Source organism: Salmo salar, chromosome 15 (genome assembly GCF_965601325.2).
Source record: "Salmo salar chromosome 15, fSalSal1, whole genome shotgun sequence".
NCBI lineage: Eukaryota > Metazoa > Chordata > Actinopteri > Salmoniformes > Salmonidae > Salmo > Salmo salar.
In genome coordinates this window covers 108,280,761-108,297,500 of record NC_138305.1, presented here as the reverse complement: position 1 = coordinate 108,297,500, position 16,740 = coordinate 108,280,761, and the positions used below count along the sequence as shown (strand labels likewise).

Here is a 16,740-nt window from a genome sequence, read left to right as displayed (position 1 = left end):
AGAGGGAAAGAGGGAGACAGCGATTCACCATTGTAAATACAACCTCTATCTGTTTATTGATTTTCCAATTCATACTTCAACTATTTACACCTTGTTACAACACTGGACATAGTCATAATATAACATTTGAAATGTCTAAAATTTTTAAACTTTTGTGAGTGTAATATTTACGGTTAATTTCTGATTGCTTATTTCCCTTTTGTTTATTGAACATTTCACTTGCTTTGTCAATGTAAACGTATGTTCCCATGCCAATAAAGCCCCTTGAATAGAGAGGAGTGCTCGAGAGACAGGCAGAGGGCGAGAGACAGGCAGAGGGCGAGAGAGAAAAGAAAGAGGCTGATGTAACCTGTTGTCTCTCTCTCCCTGGACAATTAGGCATATTTCTGTTAGACAGAGACCTCTGGAAGCACACTTCATCAAAGCTGTGGATGAGACTCAAACACTGCGTTATTGGTGTGTGTCCTCAGCCGTCTCCTATCTGCAATCTGATTAAAGCACCGCTGCTAAGGAACCTTTATCTAAACACACACACCCCCACTGCTTCTTCCTCCCTGAGCCATGTGGCCCCAGCAGTGACCTCCCATCATCACCCGGATTCCTCCCTGGGGGCCTCCTTCCCGGGCCCCTCATCCACAGCTCAGAGAGGCACCTCATGTTAATATAGATATGAGACAGGGTTGTAACATCTTAATGGTGCTTCATTTGGTCTAAGTGGGAACCCCGCTACAGAGTCTTAGTGGGAACCCCGCTACAGAGTCTTAGTGGAAACCCCGCTACAGAGTCTTAGTGGAAACCCCGCTACAGAGTCTTAGTGGGAACCCCGCTACAGAGTCTTAGTGGGAACCCCGCTACAGAGTCTTAGTGGGAACCCCGCTACAGAGTCTTAGTGGAAACCCCGCTACAGAGTCTTAGTGGAAACCCCGCTACAGAGTCTTAGTGGAAACCCCGCTACAGAGTCTTAGTGGAAACCCCGCTACAGAGTCTTAGTGGAAACCCCGCTACAGAGTCTTAGTGGAAACCCCGCTACAGAGTCTTAGTGGGAACCCCGCTACAGAGTCTTAGTGGGAACCCCGCTACAGGGTCTTAGTGGGAACCCCGCTACAGGGTCTTAGTGGAAACACCGCTACAGGGTCTCAGTGGAAACCCCGCTACAGAGTCTCAGTGGAAACCCCGCTACAGAGTCTCAGTGGAAACCCCGCTACAGAGTCTTAGTGGAAACCCCGCTACAGAGTCTTAGTGGGAACCACGCTACAGAGTCTTAGTGGAAACCCCGCTACAGAGTCTTAGTGGGAACCACGCTACAGAGTCTTAGTGGGAACCACGCTACAGAGTCTTAGTGGGAACCCCGCTACAGAGTCTTAGTGGAAACCCCGCTACAGAGTCTTAGTGGAAACCCCGCTACAGAGTCTTAGTGGAAACCCCGCTACAGAGTCTTAGTGGAAACCCCGCTACAGAGTCTTAGTGGAAACCCCGCTACAGAGTCTTAGTGGAAACCCCGCTACAGAGTCTTAGTGGAAACCCCGCTACAGAGTCTTAGTGGAAACCCCGCTACAGAGTCTTAGTGGGAACCCCGCTACAGAGTCTTAGTGGAAACCCCGCTACAGAGTCTTAGTGGAAACCCCGCTACAGAGTCTTAGTGGAAACCCCGCTACAGAGTCTTAGTGGAAACCCCGCTACAGAGTCTTAGTGGGAACCCCGCTACAGAGTCTTAGTGGGAACCCCGCTACAGAGTCTTAGTGGAAACCCCGCTACAGAGTCTCAGTGGGAACCACGCTACAGAGTCTCAGTGGGAACCACGCTACAGAGTCTTAGTGGGAACCACGCTACAGAGTCTTAGTGGAAACCACGCTACAGAGTCTCAGTGGAAACCCCGCTACAGAGTCTCAGTGGGAACCCCGCTACAGAGTCTTAGTGGGAACCCCGCTACAGAGTCTTAGTGGAAACCCCGCTACAGAGTCTTAGTGGAAACCCCGCTACAGAGTCTTAGTGGGAACCACGCTACAGAGTCTTAGTGGGAACCACGCTACAGAGTCTTAGTGGGAACCCCGCTACAGAGTCTTAGTGGAAACCCCGCTACAGAGTCTTAGTGGGAACCCCGCTACAGAGTCTTAGTGGGAACCACGCTACAGAGTCTTAGTGGGAACCACGCTACAGAGTCTTAGTGGAAACCCCGCTACAGAGTCTTAGTGGAAACCACGCTACAGAGTCTTAGTGGGAACCCCGCTACAGAGTCTTAGTGGAAACCCCGCTACAGAGTCTTAGTGGGAACCCCGCTACAGAGTCTCAGTGGAAACCCCGCTACAGAGTCTTAGTGGAAACCCCGCTACAGAGTCTCAGTGGAAACCACGCTACAGAGTCTTAGTGGGAACCACGCTACAGAGTCTTAGTGGGAACCACGCTACAGAGTCTTAGTGGGAACCCCGCTACAGAGTCTTAGTGGAAACCCCGCTACAGAGTCTTAGTGGGAACCCCGCTACAGAGTCTTAGTGGGAACCACGCTACAGAGTCTTAGTGGAAACCCCGCTACAGAGTCTTAGTGGAAACCCCGCTACAGAGTCTTAGTGGGAACCCCGCTACAGAGTCTTAGTGGGAACCCCGCTACAGAGTCTTAGTGGAAACCCCGCTACAGGGTCTTAGTGGGAACCACGCTACAGAGTCTTAGTGGGAACCACGCTACAGAGTCTTAGTGGGAACCCCGCTACAGAGTCTTAGTGGGAACCCCGCTACAGAGTCTCAGTGGGAACCACGCTACAGAGCAGCCATAGATATTGTTTGTTGCAGCTATAAAAACCAGTGCACCTGCAGTGCAGGCAGCACTGTAAAAAAATGTGTGTTTGTTGCTGAGCAAGCCCATTTTTAAGCAGCTAATTAAAATCTCAAAAAAGGAAATTCAGACAATTTGGAGGTGAAAAGATGCTCTTTAAAATCAAATATGTTTTAAATTGCTTCTTCATTTACATCCATTAAAGTCTCAGACAATTGTCTCCTAAAGTATTCAACACAATCAATCTCTGGTCATCAGTTAGCAACAATAGACACGATCAGATATATAATGTTATAGGCCGCCTCCTCACACAGCAACACCTTTTCCAGGTCGCCTAATTGAGAAAAACATCAATCCACACATCACATTCTACTTGGCTGGAAAATAACTCTTGCAGTTCTTCTGTCTGTTTCCTCTGTCTGCTAAACCATTAAAGTCTAGTATGTACTGTAACATGAATTACCACAACGTTAGAGAGACCATTGGGCAGAGAAATGTAATAGATTAGGCTATGGCGGTATACAGACTTTCATATTGTCATACCATCCTTATCTTATCCTGGGATTTACACTATTACTGGCATAGAACACAAGGGGGCGCAAAAACGCAAAAGCCCATTGGGCCTCTATTGCCAGAATGCCAACAAAATTAGCACAAAGTAATAGCAAAAACAAATAGACGCTGTTCAGTAAATGCTAACGAACTAAAATGAACGCAAACTAATTACAAAGACGGGCACGTCCAGCTCCAAGTTATACAAGCATGGGTAGTTGCTACCGAATGTCATTTTCAGTGAGTGTGGACATTTGCAACCGAAAGTGAAGGAGAGAAATTGTGCAAATGAATAAAGTTGTGATGCATGCTTTTCTGAAGGAAGAGCAGCATGTGTACACAGAGCAGAGGGGAGAAGACCAGAGGAGAATGAAATACTCTAGTAGGAAGCACAAGGAAAAAAAACTGTCAGCTGTACAGAAAACACATCCAGAGCTGTTTGACTTCTGGCAGAAAGCCATTAGAAGATATCTGATTTCATACATATTGTAGTGAATAACATACTAGTGTAACTTCACCACCTCATGTGCACCGTACAACAGAGAATTTCTGATAGAACTAGAACGCTATGGACTCACCAGCTGATAGAACACTATGGACTCACCAGCTGATAGAACTAGAACGCTATGAACTCACCAGCTGATAGAACTAGAACGCTATGGACTCACCAGCTGATAGAACTAGAACGCTATGGACTCACCAGCTGATAGAACTAGAACGCTATGGACTCACCAGCTGATAGAACTAGAACTCTATGGACTCACCAGCTGATAGAACTAGAACGCTATGGACTCACCAGCTGATAGAACTAGAACACTATGGACTCACCAGCTGATAGAACTAGAACACTATGGACTCACCAGCTGATAGAACTAGAACATTATGGACTCACCAGCTGATAGAACTAGAACACTATGGACTCACCAGCTGATAGAACTAGAACACTATGGACTCACCAGCTGATAGAACACTATGGACTCACCAGCTGATAGAACACTATGGACTCACCAGCTGATAGAACTAGAACACTATGGACTCACCAGCTGATAGAACTAGAACTCTATGGACTCACCAGCTGATAGAACTAGAACACTATGGACTCACCAGCTGATAGAACTAGAACACTATGGACTCACCAGCTGATAGAACTAGAACACTATGGACTCACCAGCTGATAGAACTAGAACACTATGGACTCACCAGCTGATAGAACTAGAACACTATGGACTCACCAGCTGATAGAACTAGAACACTATGGACTCACCAGCTGATAGAACACTATGGACTCACCAGCTGATAGAACACTATGGACTCACCAGCTGATAGAACACTATGGACTCACCAGCTGATAGAACACTATGGACTCACCAGCTGATAGAACACTATGGACTCACCAGCTGATAGAACTAGAACACTATGGACTCACCAGCTGATAGAACTAGAACACTATGGACTCACCAGCTGATAGAACTAGAACACTATGGACTCACCAGCTGATAGAACTAGAACACTATGGACTCACCAGCTGATAGAACACTATGGACTCACCAGCTGATAGAACTAGAACACTATGGACTCACCAGCTGATAGAACTAGAACACTATGGACTCACCAGCTGATAGAACTAGAACACTATGGACTCACCAGCTGATAGAACTAGAACACTATGGACTCACCAGCTGATAGAACTAGAACACTATGGACTCACCAGCTGATAGAACTAGAACACTATGGACTCACCAGCTGATAGAACTAGAACACTATGGACTCACCAGCTGATAGAACTAGAACACTATGGACTCACCAGCTGATAGAACTAGAACGCTATGGACTCACCAGCTGATAGAACTAGAACACTATAGACTCACCAGCTGATAGAACTAGAACACTATGGACTCACCAGCTGATAGAACTAGAACACTATAGACTCACCAGCTGATAGAACTAGAACGCTATGGACTCACCAGCTGATAGAACTAGAACACTATGGACTCACCAGCTGATAGAACTAGAACACTATGGACTCACCAGCTGATAGAACTAGAACGCTATGGACTCACCAGCTGATAGAACTAGAACGCTATGGACTCACCAGCTGATAGAACTAGAACACTATGGACTCACCAGCTGATAGAACTAGAACACTATGGACTCACCAGCTGATAGAACTAGAACGCTATGGACTCACCAGCTGATAGAACTAGAACGCTATGGACTCACCAGCTGATAGAACTAGAACACTATGGACTCACCAGCTGATAGAACTAGAACGCTATGGACTCACCAGCTGATAGAACTAGAACACTATGGACTCACCAGCTGATAGAACTAGAACACTATGGACTCACCAGCTGATAGAACACTATAGACTCACCAGCTGATAGAATTAGAACACTATGGACTCACCAGCTGATAGAACTAGAACGCTATGGACTCACCAGCTGATAGAACACTATGGACTCACCAGCTGATAGAACTAGAACACTATGGACTCACCAGCTGATAGAACTAGAACACTATGGACTCACCAGCTGATAGAACTAGAACACTATGGACTCACCAGCTGATAGAACTAGAACACTATGGACTCACCAGCTGATAGAACTAGAACACTATGGACTCACCAGCTGATAGAACACTATGGACTCACCAGCTGATAGAACACTATGGACTCACCAGCTGATAGAACTAGAACACTATGGACTCACCAGCTGATAGAACTAGAACACTATGGACTCACCAGCTGATAGAACTAGAACACTATGGACTCACCAGCTGATAGAACTAGAACGCTATGGACTCACCAGCTGATAGAACTAGAACGCTATAGACTCACCAGCTGATAGAACTAGAACACTATGGACTCACCAGCTGATAGAACACTATGGACTCACCAGCTGATAGAACTAGAACACTATGGACTCACCAGCTGATAGAACTAGAACACTATGGACTCACCAGCTGATAGAACTAGAACACTATGGACTCACCAGCTGATAGAACTAGAACTCTATGGACTCACCAGCTGACAGAACTAGAACACTATGGACTCACCAGCTGATAGAACTAGAACACTATGGACTCACCATCTGATAGAACTAGAACACTATGGACTCACCAGCTGATAGAACTAGAACTCTATGGACTCACCAGCTGATAGAACTAGAACACTATGGACTCACCAGTTGATAGAACTAGAACACTATGGACTCACCAGCTGATAGAACTAGAACACTATGGACTCACCAGCTGATAGAACTAGAACACTATGGACTCACCAGCTGATAGAACTAGAACACTATGGACTCACCAGCTGATAGAACTAGAACACTATAGACTCACCAGCTGATAGAACTAGAACACTATGGACTCACCAGCTGATAGAACTAGAACACTATGGACTCACCAGCTGATAGAACTAGAACACTATGGACTCACCAGCTGATAGAACTAGAACACTATGGACTCACCAGCTGATAGAACACTATGGACTCACCAGCTGATAGAACACTATGGACTCACCAGCTGATAGAACACTATGGACTCACCAGCTGATAGAACACTATGGACTCACCAGCTGATAGAACACTATGGACTCACCAGCTGATAGAACTAGAACACTATGGACTCACCAGCTGATAGAACTAGAACACTATGGACTCACCAGCTGATAGAACTAGAACACTATGGACTCACCAGCTGATAGAACACTATGGACTCACCAGCTGATAGAACTAGAACACTATGGACTCACCAGCTGATAGAACTAGAACACTATGGACTCACCAGCTGATAGAACTAGAACACTATGGACTCACCAGCTGATAGAACTAGAACGCTATGGACTCACCAGCTGATAGAACTAGAACACTATGGACTCACCAGCTGATAGAACACTATGGACTCACCAGCTGATAGAACTAGAACACTATGGACTCGCCAGCTGATAGAACTAGAACACTATGGACTCACCAGCTGATAGAACTAGAACACTATGGACTCACCAGCTCCCGCCGTCTCCCGTTGTGCTATTTACTAACAAACACGACTGTCTCAAGTGTTCTGGGGAACTACGGTAAGCTTCATAATGTAAAACAATGTGACAGGTGAAATGAAGAACACAATCTGCTTTATCTCCTAACGTATTGCACAAGTTGACTGCAGGAAATCACTTAAAAAGTAGCTACAAATATACAAATTTATTGAAAAACCTCAAAGGAATAGTTTTGACGGAATTAAAAAAAAAAAACATCCTGTGGCTTTATCCCGTATATACGGCATACCGCCCAAGCCTACGTAGGATAGTGTTGGAAATAACCACTAGGATCGCGTTGGTAAGAACCAACAGTTGATATACAGGGAGTCAGATGTCCCCTATTCAGTTCGACTTAACTTTAGTCTGCACAGTGACAGATGGCTCTGCATCCACATGCTTAATTCCCCATCTGCCTTCCATAAAACAGAGGCCGTCTGCATTCTCCCCAAAACATACGAATGATAATAACACCCACATCAAAGAGCTGTTTGAAGAGCCTTCACCACCAGGAATTCCAACAACAGTAGTGGGGCCTGCAGTTAAGAGCAGGCTAGGGGTGACAGAGTTAGAGCCCTGTTCAGGGCCAGGGTTATAGGGCAAGGGTTATAGGGCCAGCTCGGGGCCAGGGATATAGGGCCAGGGTTATAGGGCCAGGATTAGAGCCCAGCTCGGGGCCAGGGATATAGGGCCAGGGTTATAGGGCAAGGGTTATAGGGCCAGCTCGGGGCCAGGGTTATAGGGCCAGGATTAGAGCCCAGCTCGGGGCCAGGGATATAGGGCCAGGGTTAGAGGCCTGCTCAGTGACAGAGGAAGGAAAAAGCAAGTACTCACCAGTTTAAAATCCTGAATGCTACATATGAAGTAGGGAGTGTTGGGCCTGCGGCTCTCCATATATACACAATCTGAAACACAGAGAGAGAGACAGTTAGAGGATGATAGAGTAGACAGCAGCAGCTCTAACTGTTTAGACCCCAGCAGCTCTAACTGTTTAGACCCCAGCAGCTCTAACTGTTTAGACCCCAGCAGCTCTAACTGTTTAGACCCCAGCAGCTCTAACTGTTTAGACCCCAGCAGCTCTAACTGTTTAGACCCCAGCAGCTCTAACTGTTTAGACCCCAGCAGCTCTAACTGTTTAGACCCCAGCAGCTCTAACTGTTTAGACGCCAGCAGCTCTAACTGTTTAGACCCCAGCAGCTCTAACTGTTTAGACCCCAGCAGCTCTAACTGTTTAGACCCCAGCAGCTCTAACTGTTTAGACCCCAGCAGCTCTAACTGTTTAGACCCCAGCAGCTCTAACTGTTTAGACCCCAGCAGCTCTAACTGTTTAGACCCCAGCAGCTCTAACTGTTTAGACCCCAGCAGCTCTAACTGTTTAGACCCCAGCAGCTCTAACTGTTTAGACCCCAGCAGCTCTAACTGTTTAGACCCCAGCAGCTCTAACTGTTTAGACCCCAGCAGCTCTAACTGTTTAGACCCCAGCAGCTCTAACTGTTTAGACCCCAGCAGCTCTAACTGTTTAGACCCCAGCAGCTCTAACTGTTTAGACGCCAGCAGCTCTAACTGTTTAGACGCCAGCAGCTCTAACTGTTTAGACCCCAGCAGCTCTAACTGTTTAGACCCCAGCAGCTCTAACTGTTTAGACCCCAGCAGCAGCAGCTCTAACTGTTTAGACCCCAGCAGCTCTAACTGTTTAGACCCCAGCAGCTCTAACTGTTTAGACCCCAGCAGCTCTAACTGTTTAGACCCCAGCAGCTCTAACTGTTTAGACCCCAGCAGCTCTAACTGTTTAGACCCCAGCAGCTCTAACTGTTTAGACCCCAGCAGCTCTAACTGTTTAGACCCCAGCAGCTCTAACTGTTTAGACCCCAGCAGCTCTAACTGTTTAGACCCCAGCAGCTCTAACTGTTTAGACCCCAGCAGCTCTAACTGCTTAGACCCCAGCAGCTCTAACTGCTTAGACCCCAGCAGCTCTAACTGCTTAGACCCCAGCAGCTCTAACTGCTTAGACCCCAGCAGCTCTAACTGCTTAGACCCCAGCAGCTCTAACTGCTTAGACCCCAGCAGCTCTAACTGCTTAGACCCCAGCAGCTCTAACTGCTTAGACCCCAGCAGCTCTAACTGCTTAGACCCCAGCAGCTCTAACTGCTTAGACCCCAGCAGCTCTAACTGCTTAGACCCCAGCAGCTCTAACTGCTTAGACCCCAGCAGCTCTAACTGTTTAGACCCCAGCAGCTCTAACTGTTTAGACCCCAGCAGCTCTAACTGTTTAGACCCCAGCAGCTCTAACTGTTTAGACCCCAGCAGCTCTAACTGTTTAGACCCCAGCAGCTCTAACTGTTTAGACCCCAGCAGCTCTAACTGTTTAGACCCCAGCAGCTCTAACTGTTTAGACCCCAGCAGCTCTAACTGTTTAGACCCCAGCAGCTCTAACTGTTTAGACCCCAGCAGCTCTAACTGTTTAGACCCCAGCAGCTCTAACTGTTTAGACCCCAGCAGCTCTAACTGTTTAGACCCCAGCAGCTCTAACTGTTTAGACCCCAGCAGCTCTAACTGTTTAGACCCCAGCAGCTCTAACTGTTTAGACCCCAGCAGCTCTAACTGTTTAGACCCCAGCAGCTCTAACTGTTTAGACCCCAGCAGCTCTAACTGTTTAGACCCCAGCAGCTCTAACTGTTTAGACCCCAGCAGCTCTAACTGTTTAGACCCCAGCAGCTCTAACTGTTTAGACCCCAGCAGCTCTAACTGTTTAGACCCCAGCAGCTCTAACTGTTTAGACCCCAGCAGCTCTAACTGTTTAGACCCCAGCAGCTCTAACTGTTTAGACCCCAGCAGCTCTAACTGTTTAGACCCCAGCAGCTCTAACTGTTTAGACCCCAGCAGCTCTAACTGTTTAGACCCCAGCAGCTCTAACTGTTTAGACCCCAGCAGCTCTAACTGTTTAGACCCCAGCAGCTCTAACTGTTTAGACCCCAGCAGCTCTAACTGTTTAGACCCCAGCAGCTCTAACTGTTTAGACCCCAGCAGCTCTAACTGTTTAGACCCCAGCAGCTCTAACTGTTTAGACCCCAGCAGCTCTAACTGTTTAGACCCCAGCAGCTCTAACTGTTTAGACCCCAGCAGCTCTAACTGTTTAGACCCCAGCAGCTCTAACTGTTTAGACCCCAGCAGCTCTAACTGTTTAGACCCCAGCAGCTCTAACTGTTTAGACCCCAGCAGCTCTAACTGTTTAGACCCCAGCAGCTCTAACTGTTTAGACCCCAGCAGCTCTAACTGTTTAGACCCCAGCAGCTCTAACTGTTTAGACCCCAGCAGCTCTAACTGTTTAGACCCCAGCAGCTCTAACTGTTTAGACCCCAGCAGCTCTAACTGTTTAGACCCCAGCAGCTCTAACTGTTTAGACCCCAGCAGCTCTAACTGTTTAGACCCCAGCAGCTCTAACTGTTTAGACCCCAGCAGCTCTAACTGTTTAGACCCCAGCAGCTCTAACTGTTTAGACCCCAGCAGCTCTAACTGTTTAGACCCCAGCAGCTCTAACTGTTTAGACCCCAGCAGCTCTAACTGTTTAGACCCCAGCAGCTCTAACTGTTTAGACCCCAGCAGCTCTAACTGTTTAGACCCCAGCAGCTCTAACTGTTTAGACCCCAGCAGCTCTAACTGTTTAGACCCCAGCAGCTCTAACTGTTTAGACCCCAGCAGCTCTAACTGTTTAGACCCCAGCAGCTCTAACTGTTTAGACCCCAGCAGCTCTAACTGTTTAGACCCCAGCAGCTCTAACTGTTTAGACCCCAGCAGCTCTAACTGTTTAGACGCCAGCAGCTCTAACTGTTTAGACGCCAGCAGCTCTAACTGTTTAGACGCCAGCAGCTCTAACTGTTTAGACCCCAGCAGCTCTAACTGTTTAGACCCCAGCAGCTCTAACTGTTTAGACCCCAGCAGCTCTAACTGTTTAGACCCCAGCAGCTCTAACTGTTTAGACCCCAGCAGCTCTAACTGTTTAGACCCCAGCAGCTCTAACTGTTTAGACCCCAGCAGCTCTAACTGTTTAGACCCCAGCAGCTCTAACTGTTTAGACCCCAGCAGCTCTAACTGTTTAGACCCCAGCAGCTCTAACTGTTTAGACCCCAGCAGCTCTAACTGTTTAGACCCCAGCAGCTCTAACTGTTTAGACCCCAGCAGCTCTAACTGTTTAGACGCCAGCAGCTCTAACTGTTTAGACGCCAGCAGCTCTAACTGTTTAGACCCCAGCAGCTCTAACTGTTTAGACCCCAGCAGCTCTAACTGTTTAGACCCCAGCAGCTCTAACTGTTTAGACCCCAGCAGCTCTAACTGTTTAGACCCCAGCAGCTCTAACTGTTTAGACGCCAGCAGCTCTAACTGTTTAGACGCCAGCAGCTCTAACTGTTTAGACCCCAGCAGCTCTAACTGTTTAGACCCCAGCAGCTCTAACTGTTTAGACCCCAGCAGCTCTAACTGTTTAGACCCCAGCAGCTCTAACTGTTTAGACCCCAGCAGCTCTAACTGTTTAGACCCCAGCAGCTCTAACTGTTTAGACCCCAGCAGCTCTAACTGTTTAGACCCCAGCAGCTCTAACTGTTTAGACCCCAGCAGCTCTAACTGTTTAGACCCCAGCAGCTCTAACTGTTTAGACCCCAGCAGCTCTAACTGTTTAGACCCCAGCAGCTCTAACTGTTTAGACCCCAGCAGCTCTTAACTGTTTAGTCTCATTAGCGGTCTGAAGACGTTTTCCTCCAGTCAGATTCAACTGGAATGGGAGTGATATGATTAAGTCGGGTTTATTTTGGAGCAGGACAAGGGTTGTATCCCAAACGGCACCCTACTCCCTACACGGTGCGCTACAGGCCCTGGTCAGACGTAGTGTACTACGTAGGGAATAGGGCGCCATTTGGGATGCAAAAAAACAAAGCAAACAGCAAGAAACACAGAACCTCAAGGGGAAATGATGTTCCACTCCATTTAGAGTGGAGAGGCAGTGTCACTCTTATCTCCCCACCCTACACCCCATTACACATGTCCAGTTACCACTCATGTTTACAGGTGTGTGAACCCTCCTCTCTCTCTCACACACACACACACACACCGTGCCCCTTCCTCTCTCATTTCTAAATGTAATTTCCAAATTACAGGACCGCAGCAGTGGCCTCTATAGCCCTTCCTAGCCCCGGCAGTGTGTGCGGTACAGTACGCACCTGTGTGTGTGTGTGTGTGTGTGTGTGTGTGTGTGTGTGTGTGTGTGTGTGTGTGTGTGTGCGCGTGTGTGTGTGTGTGTGTGTGTGCGCATGTTACCCTGCAGCCAGTGTTTTTGATAAGCACCACTTCCTAAATTAACTAGGCTTCTTTTCATTTAAAAGTTTCAATTATGCTAGTCAGAGTAGTCCTCAGAAAAGTCCTCCAGGGGGTTAGGCTGTAACACAGACCAGGGGGTTAGGCTGTAACACAGACCAGGGGGTTAGGCTGTAACACAGACCAGGGGGTTAGGCTGTAACACAGACCAGGGGGTTAGGCTGTAACACAGACCAGGGGGTTAGGCTGTAACACAGACCAGGGGGTTAGGCTGTAACACAGACCAGGGGGTTAGGCTGTAACACAGACCAGGGGGTTAGGCTGTAACACAGACCAGGGGGTTAGGCTGTAACACAGACCAGGGGGTTAGGCTGTAACACAGACCAGGGGGTTAGGCTGTAACACAGACCAGAAGGTAAAACATTATTATTCCTATTCTACTTCAGGTCTCTTTGTAAAGCAAAAAGATCAAGAGGTGTTGCTGAATGTTGTAAGCAAAAGGTATCAGAACTGATTCTGCTTGGCACAACATAAATTATAACGGCCTCGCTGCACATGCAAACAACGGCAGCACACACACACCCAGACACACACACCCACACACGCAGACACACCCAGACACACACACAGACACACACACACACGCACACACACGCAGACACACGCAGACACACACCCCCACACAGACACACACACACACAGACACACGCAGACACACACACACACAGACACACGCACACACACCCACACACACACAGACACACACAGAGTGAGATACACAATCAGAGGTCTGATGTATTCATCTACTTTTCACTATTGATTGTAAAAGTAGACGTGTAATGATCCACAACCAATCAGTGTGTAGAGTCTGATCTGGCCTCGCTGCCCTTTACCCAACACTGAACATTCTGACATGAGTCACTGAGCAACCAGACATGCTAACTGCCAGCCAGCCAGCCAGCCAGCGAGAGAGCCAACCAGCCAGCAAGAGAGCCAGCCAGCCAGCCAGCGAGAGAGCCAGCCAGCCAGCCAGCGAGAGAGCCAGCCAGCCAGCCAGCGAGAGAGCCAACCAGCCAGCAAGAGAGCCAGCCAGCCAGCCAGCGAGAGAGCCAACCAGCCAGCAAGAGAGCCAGCCAGCCAGCCAGCGAGAGAGCCAACCAGCCAGCAAGAGAGCCAGCCAGCCAGCCAGCGAGAGAGCCAACCAGCCAGCAAGAGAGCCAGCCAGCCAGCCAGCGAGAGAGCCAACCAGCCAGCAAGAGAGCCAGCCAGCCACCCAGTCAGCCAGCCAGCCAGCCAGCGAGAGAGCCAGCCAGCCAGCGAGAGAGCCAGCCAGCCAGCGAGAGAGCCAGCCAGCGAGAGAGGTAGCCAGCCAGCCAGCGAGCCAGCCAGCCAGCCAGTCAGCCAGCCAGCCAGCGAGAGAGCCAACCAACGAGCCAGCGAGCCAGCCACCGAGGCAGCCAGCCAGCCAGCGAGCGAACGAGAGAGAGAAATGGGGGGAGGGCCTCCTTGCCCTCTCTGAACCTGCCTTTATATTATACAAAAGCCTCAGACAGACCGTTAGCATTAGCAATTCAGAGTCAATGACAACGGCACACTTAGCAATAGCATTGAGGAAGCACTGACGTAGGAGGAGACATGTCAGGCTGCCAAATGGGCCCCTATTCCATACACAGTCAGGGTCCACAGGGCTCTGGTCTAAAGTAGTGCACTGTGAAGGGAAAAGGGTGCCATTTGGGACACAGAAGTGGTCTCTTTCAGGTAGGAGGCACTAGCAGACGTGTGTTCATAAGGCAACAAAAACAGAAGAAAATGAACTGAAACAGGGAGGTATTCATTATCCCAATAAGAAACACTTATAATCCTTTAGTGTTTTAAAAAAACGTTTTGCTACAGCATTCCCTATTAAACATGACCCAGGCAGGCAGGGAGAAAAACGCATGCAAACAAGAGGGAGAAGCTTCTAGATCTTCTTCCTGTCAGTTGCCGGGGCAACTGGTCGGGTTGCAGTTATTGATCTGGCCGTGTTATCTCCGGCTGTTACTGATCTGGCCGTGTTATCTCCAGCTGTTACTGATCTGGCCGTGTTATCTCCAGCTGTTACTGATCTGGCCGTGTTATCTCCAGCTGTTACTGATCTGGCCGTGTTATCTCCGTCTGTTACTGATCTGGCCGTGTTATCTCCGTCTGTTACTGATCTGGCCGTGTTATCTCCGTCTGTTACTGATCTGGCCGTGTTATCTCCGTCTGTTACTGATCTGGCCGTGTTATCTCCGTCTGTTACTGATCTGGCCGTGTTATCTCCGGCTGTTACTGATCTGGCCGTGTTATCTCCGGCTGTTACTGATCTGGCCGTGTTATCTCCGGCTGTTACTGATCTGGCCGTGTTATCTCCGGCTGTTACTGATCTGGCCGTGTTATCTCCGGCTGTTACTGATCTGGCCGTGTTATCTCCGGCTGTTACTGATCTGGCCGTGTTATCTCCGGCTGTTACTGATCTGGCCGTGTTATCTCCGGCTGTTACTGATCTGGCCGTGTTATCTCCGGCTGTTACTGATCTGGCCGTGTTATCTCCGGCTGTTACTGATCTGGCCGTGTTATCTCCGGCTGTTACTGATCTGGCCGTGTTATCTCCGGCTGTTACTGATCTGGCCGTGTTATCTCCAGCTGTTACTGATCTGGCCGTGTTATCTCCAGCTGTTACTGATCTGGCCGTGTTATCTCCGTCTGTTACTGATCTGGCCGTGTTATCTCCGTCTGTTACTGATCTGGCCGTGTTATCTCCGTCTGTTACTGATCTGGCCGTGTTATCTCCAGCTGTTACTGATCTGGCCGTGTTATCTCCAGCTGTTACTGATCTGGCCGTGTTATCTCCAGCTGTTACTGATCTGGCCGTGTTATCTCCGTCTGTTACTGATCTGGCCGTGTTATCTCCGGCTGTTACTGATCTGGCCGTGTTATCTCCGTCTGTTACTGATCTGGCCGTGTTATCTCCGGCTGTTACTGATCTGGCCGTGTTATCTCCGGCTGTTACTGATCTGGCCGTGTTATCTCCAGCTGTTACTGATCTGGCCGTGTTATCTCCGGCTGTTACTGATCTGGCCGTGTTATCTCCGGCTGTTACTGATCTGGCCGTGTTATCTCCAGCTGTTACTGATCTGGCCGTGTTATCTCCAGCTGTTACTGATCTGGCCGTGTTATCTCCGTCTGTTACTGATCTGGCCGTGTTATCTCCGTCTGTTACTGATCTGGCCGTGTTATCTCCGTCTGTTACTGATCTGGCCGTGTTATCTCCAGCTGTTACTGATCTGGCCGTGTTATCTCCAGCTGTTACTGATCTGGCCGTGTTATCTCCAGCTGTTACTGATCTGGCCGTGTTATCTCCGTCTGTTACTGATCTGGCCGTGTTATCTCCGTCTGTTACTGATCTGGCCGTGTTATCTACGGGGCTGCAGCGAGGTGGAATAAAGATATCAAATAGCTGAGGAGAGCTCTGATCGTACCCTGGGCTTTGTCTGTCTGAGGGGCAAACACACACAGTAACCTGGATGATCTATTCTAGAGGAGGGGGGCGTGTGTGCGTAGGAGGGTTAACATTGTCACGGATACCCCTCTTTCATTCCAGCCTTTCCCTTTGTTTTTTTACTCTCCTTCTCCCTCTGTTTTTCAACCTGGCTCCAGTGGAAGTCATTTACAAGATGACATGAATGAACATTTCCATCAGTGCTTTACTGTGACCTGAGGGGCTGACCGAGGCAGACAGCATGTGTAAAGAGAGGGAGAGGAGAGGGGGAGGGGGGTGGAGGGGGATGGAGGGAGAGAGAGAGGGGGAGGGATGGAGGGGGGAGGGGGGTGGAGGGAGAGAGAGAGGGGGGAGGGATGGAGGGGGGGGGGGGATGGAGGGAGAGAGAGAGGGGGGAGGGATGGAGGGGGGAGGGGGATGGAGGGAGAGAGAGAGGGGGAGGGATGGAGGGAGAGAGAGAGGGGGAGGGATGGAGGGGGGTGGAGGGAGAGAGAGAGGGGGGAGGGATGAAGGGGGGGATGGAGGGAGAGAGAGAGAGAGGGGGGAGGGATGGAGGGGGAGGGG

At 49.0% G+C, this 16,740-nt stretch overlaps 1 protein-coding gene across 9 annotated transcripts in view; it reads right to left on the bottom strand.

Moving 5' to 3' along the window:
- Positions 1-16,740, bottom strand: part of rerea (arginine-glutamic acid dipeptide (RE) repeats a) — a 366,496-nt gene that overhangs the window by 188,702 nt on the left and 161,054 nt on the right. For all 9 annotated transcript variants that reach the window (XM_082962263.1, XM_082962261.1, XM_082962262.1 and 6 more), the window contains one exon: positions 8,187-8,257. In XM_082962263.1, coding sequence (XP_082818389.1) covers positions 8,187-8,257 — 71 coding nt within the window. The remainder of the gene's footprint in view (positions 1-8,186; positions 8,258-16,740) is intronic.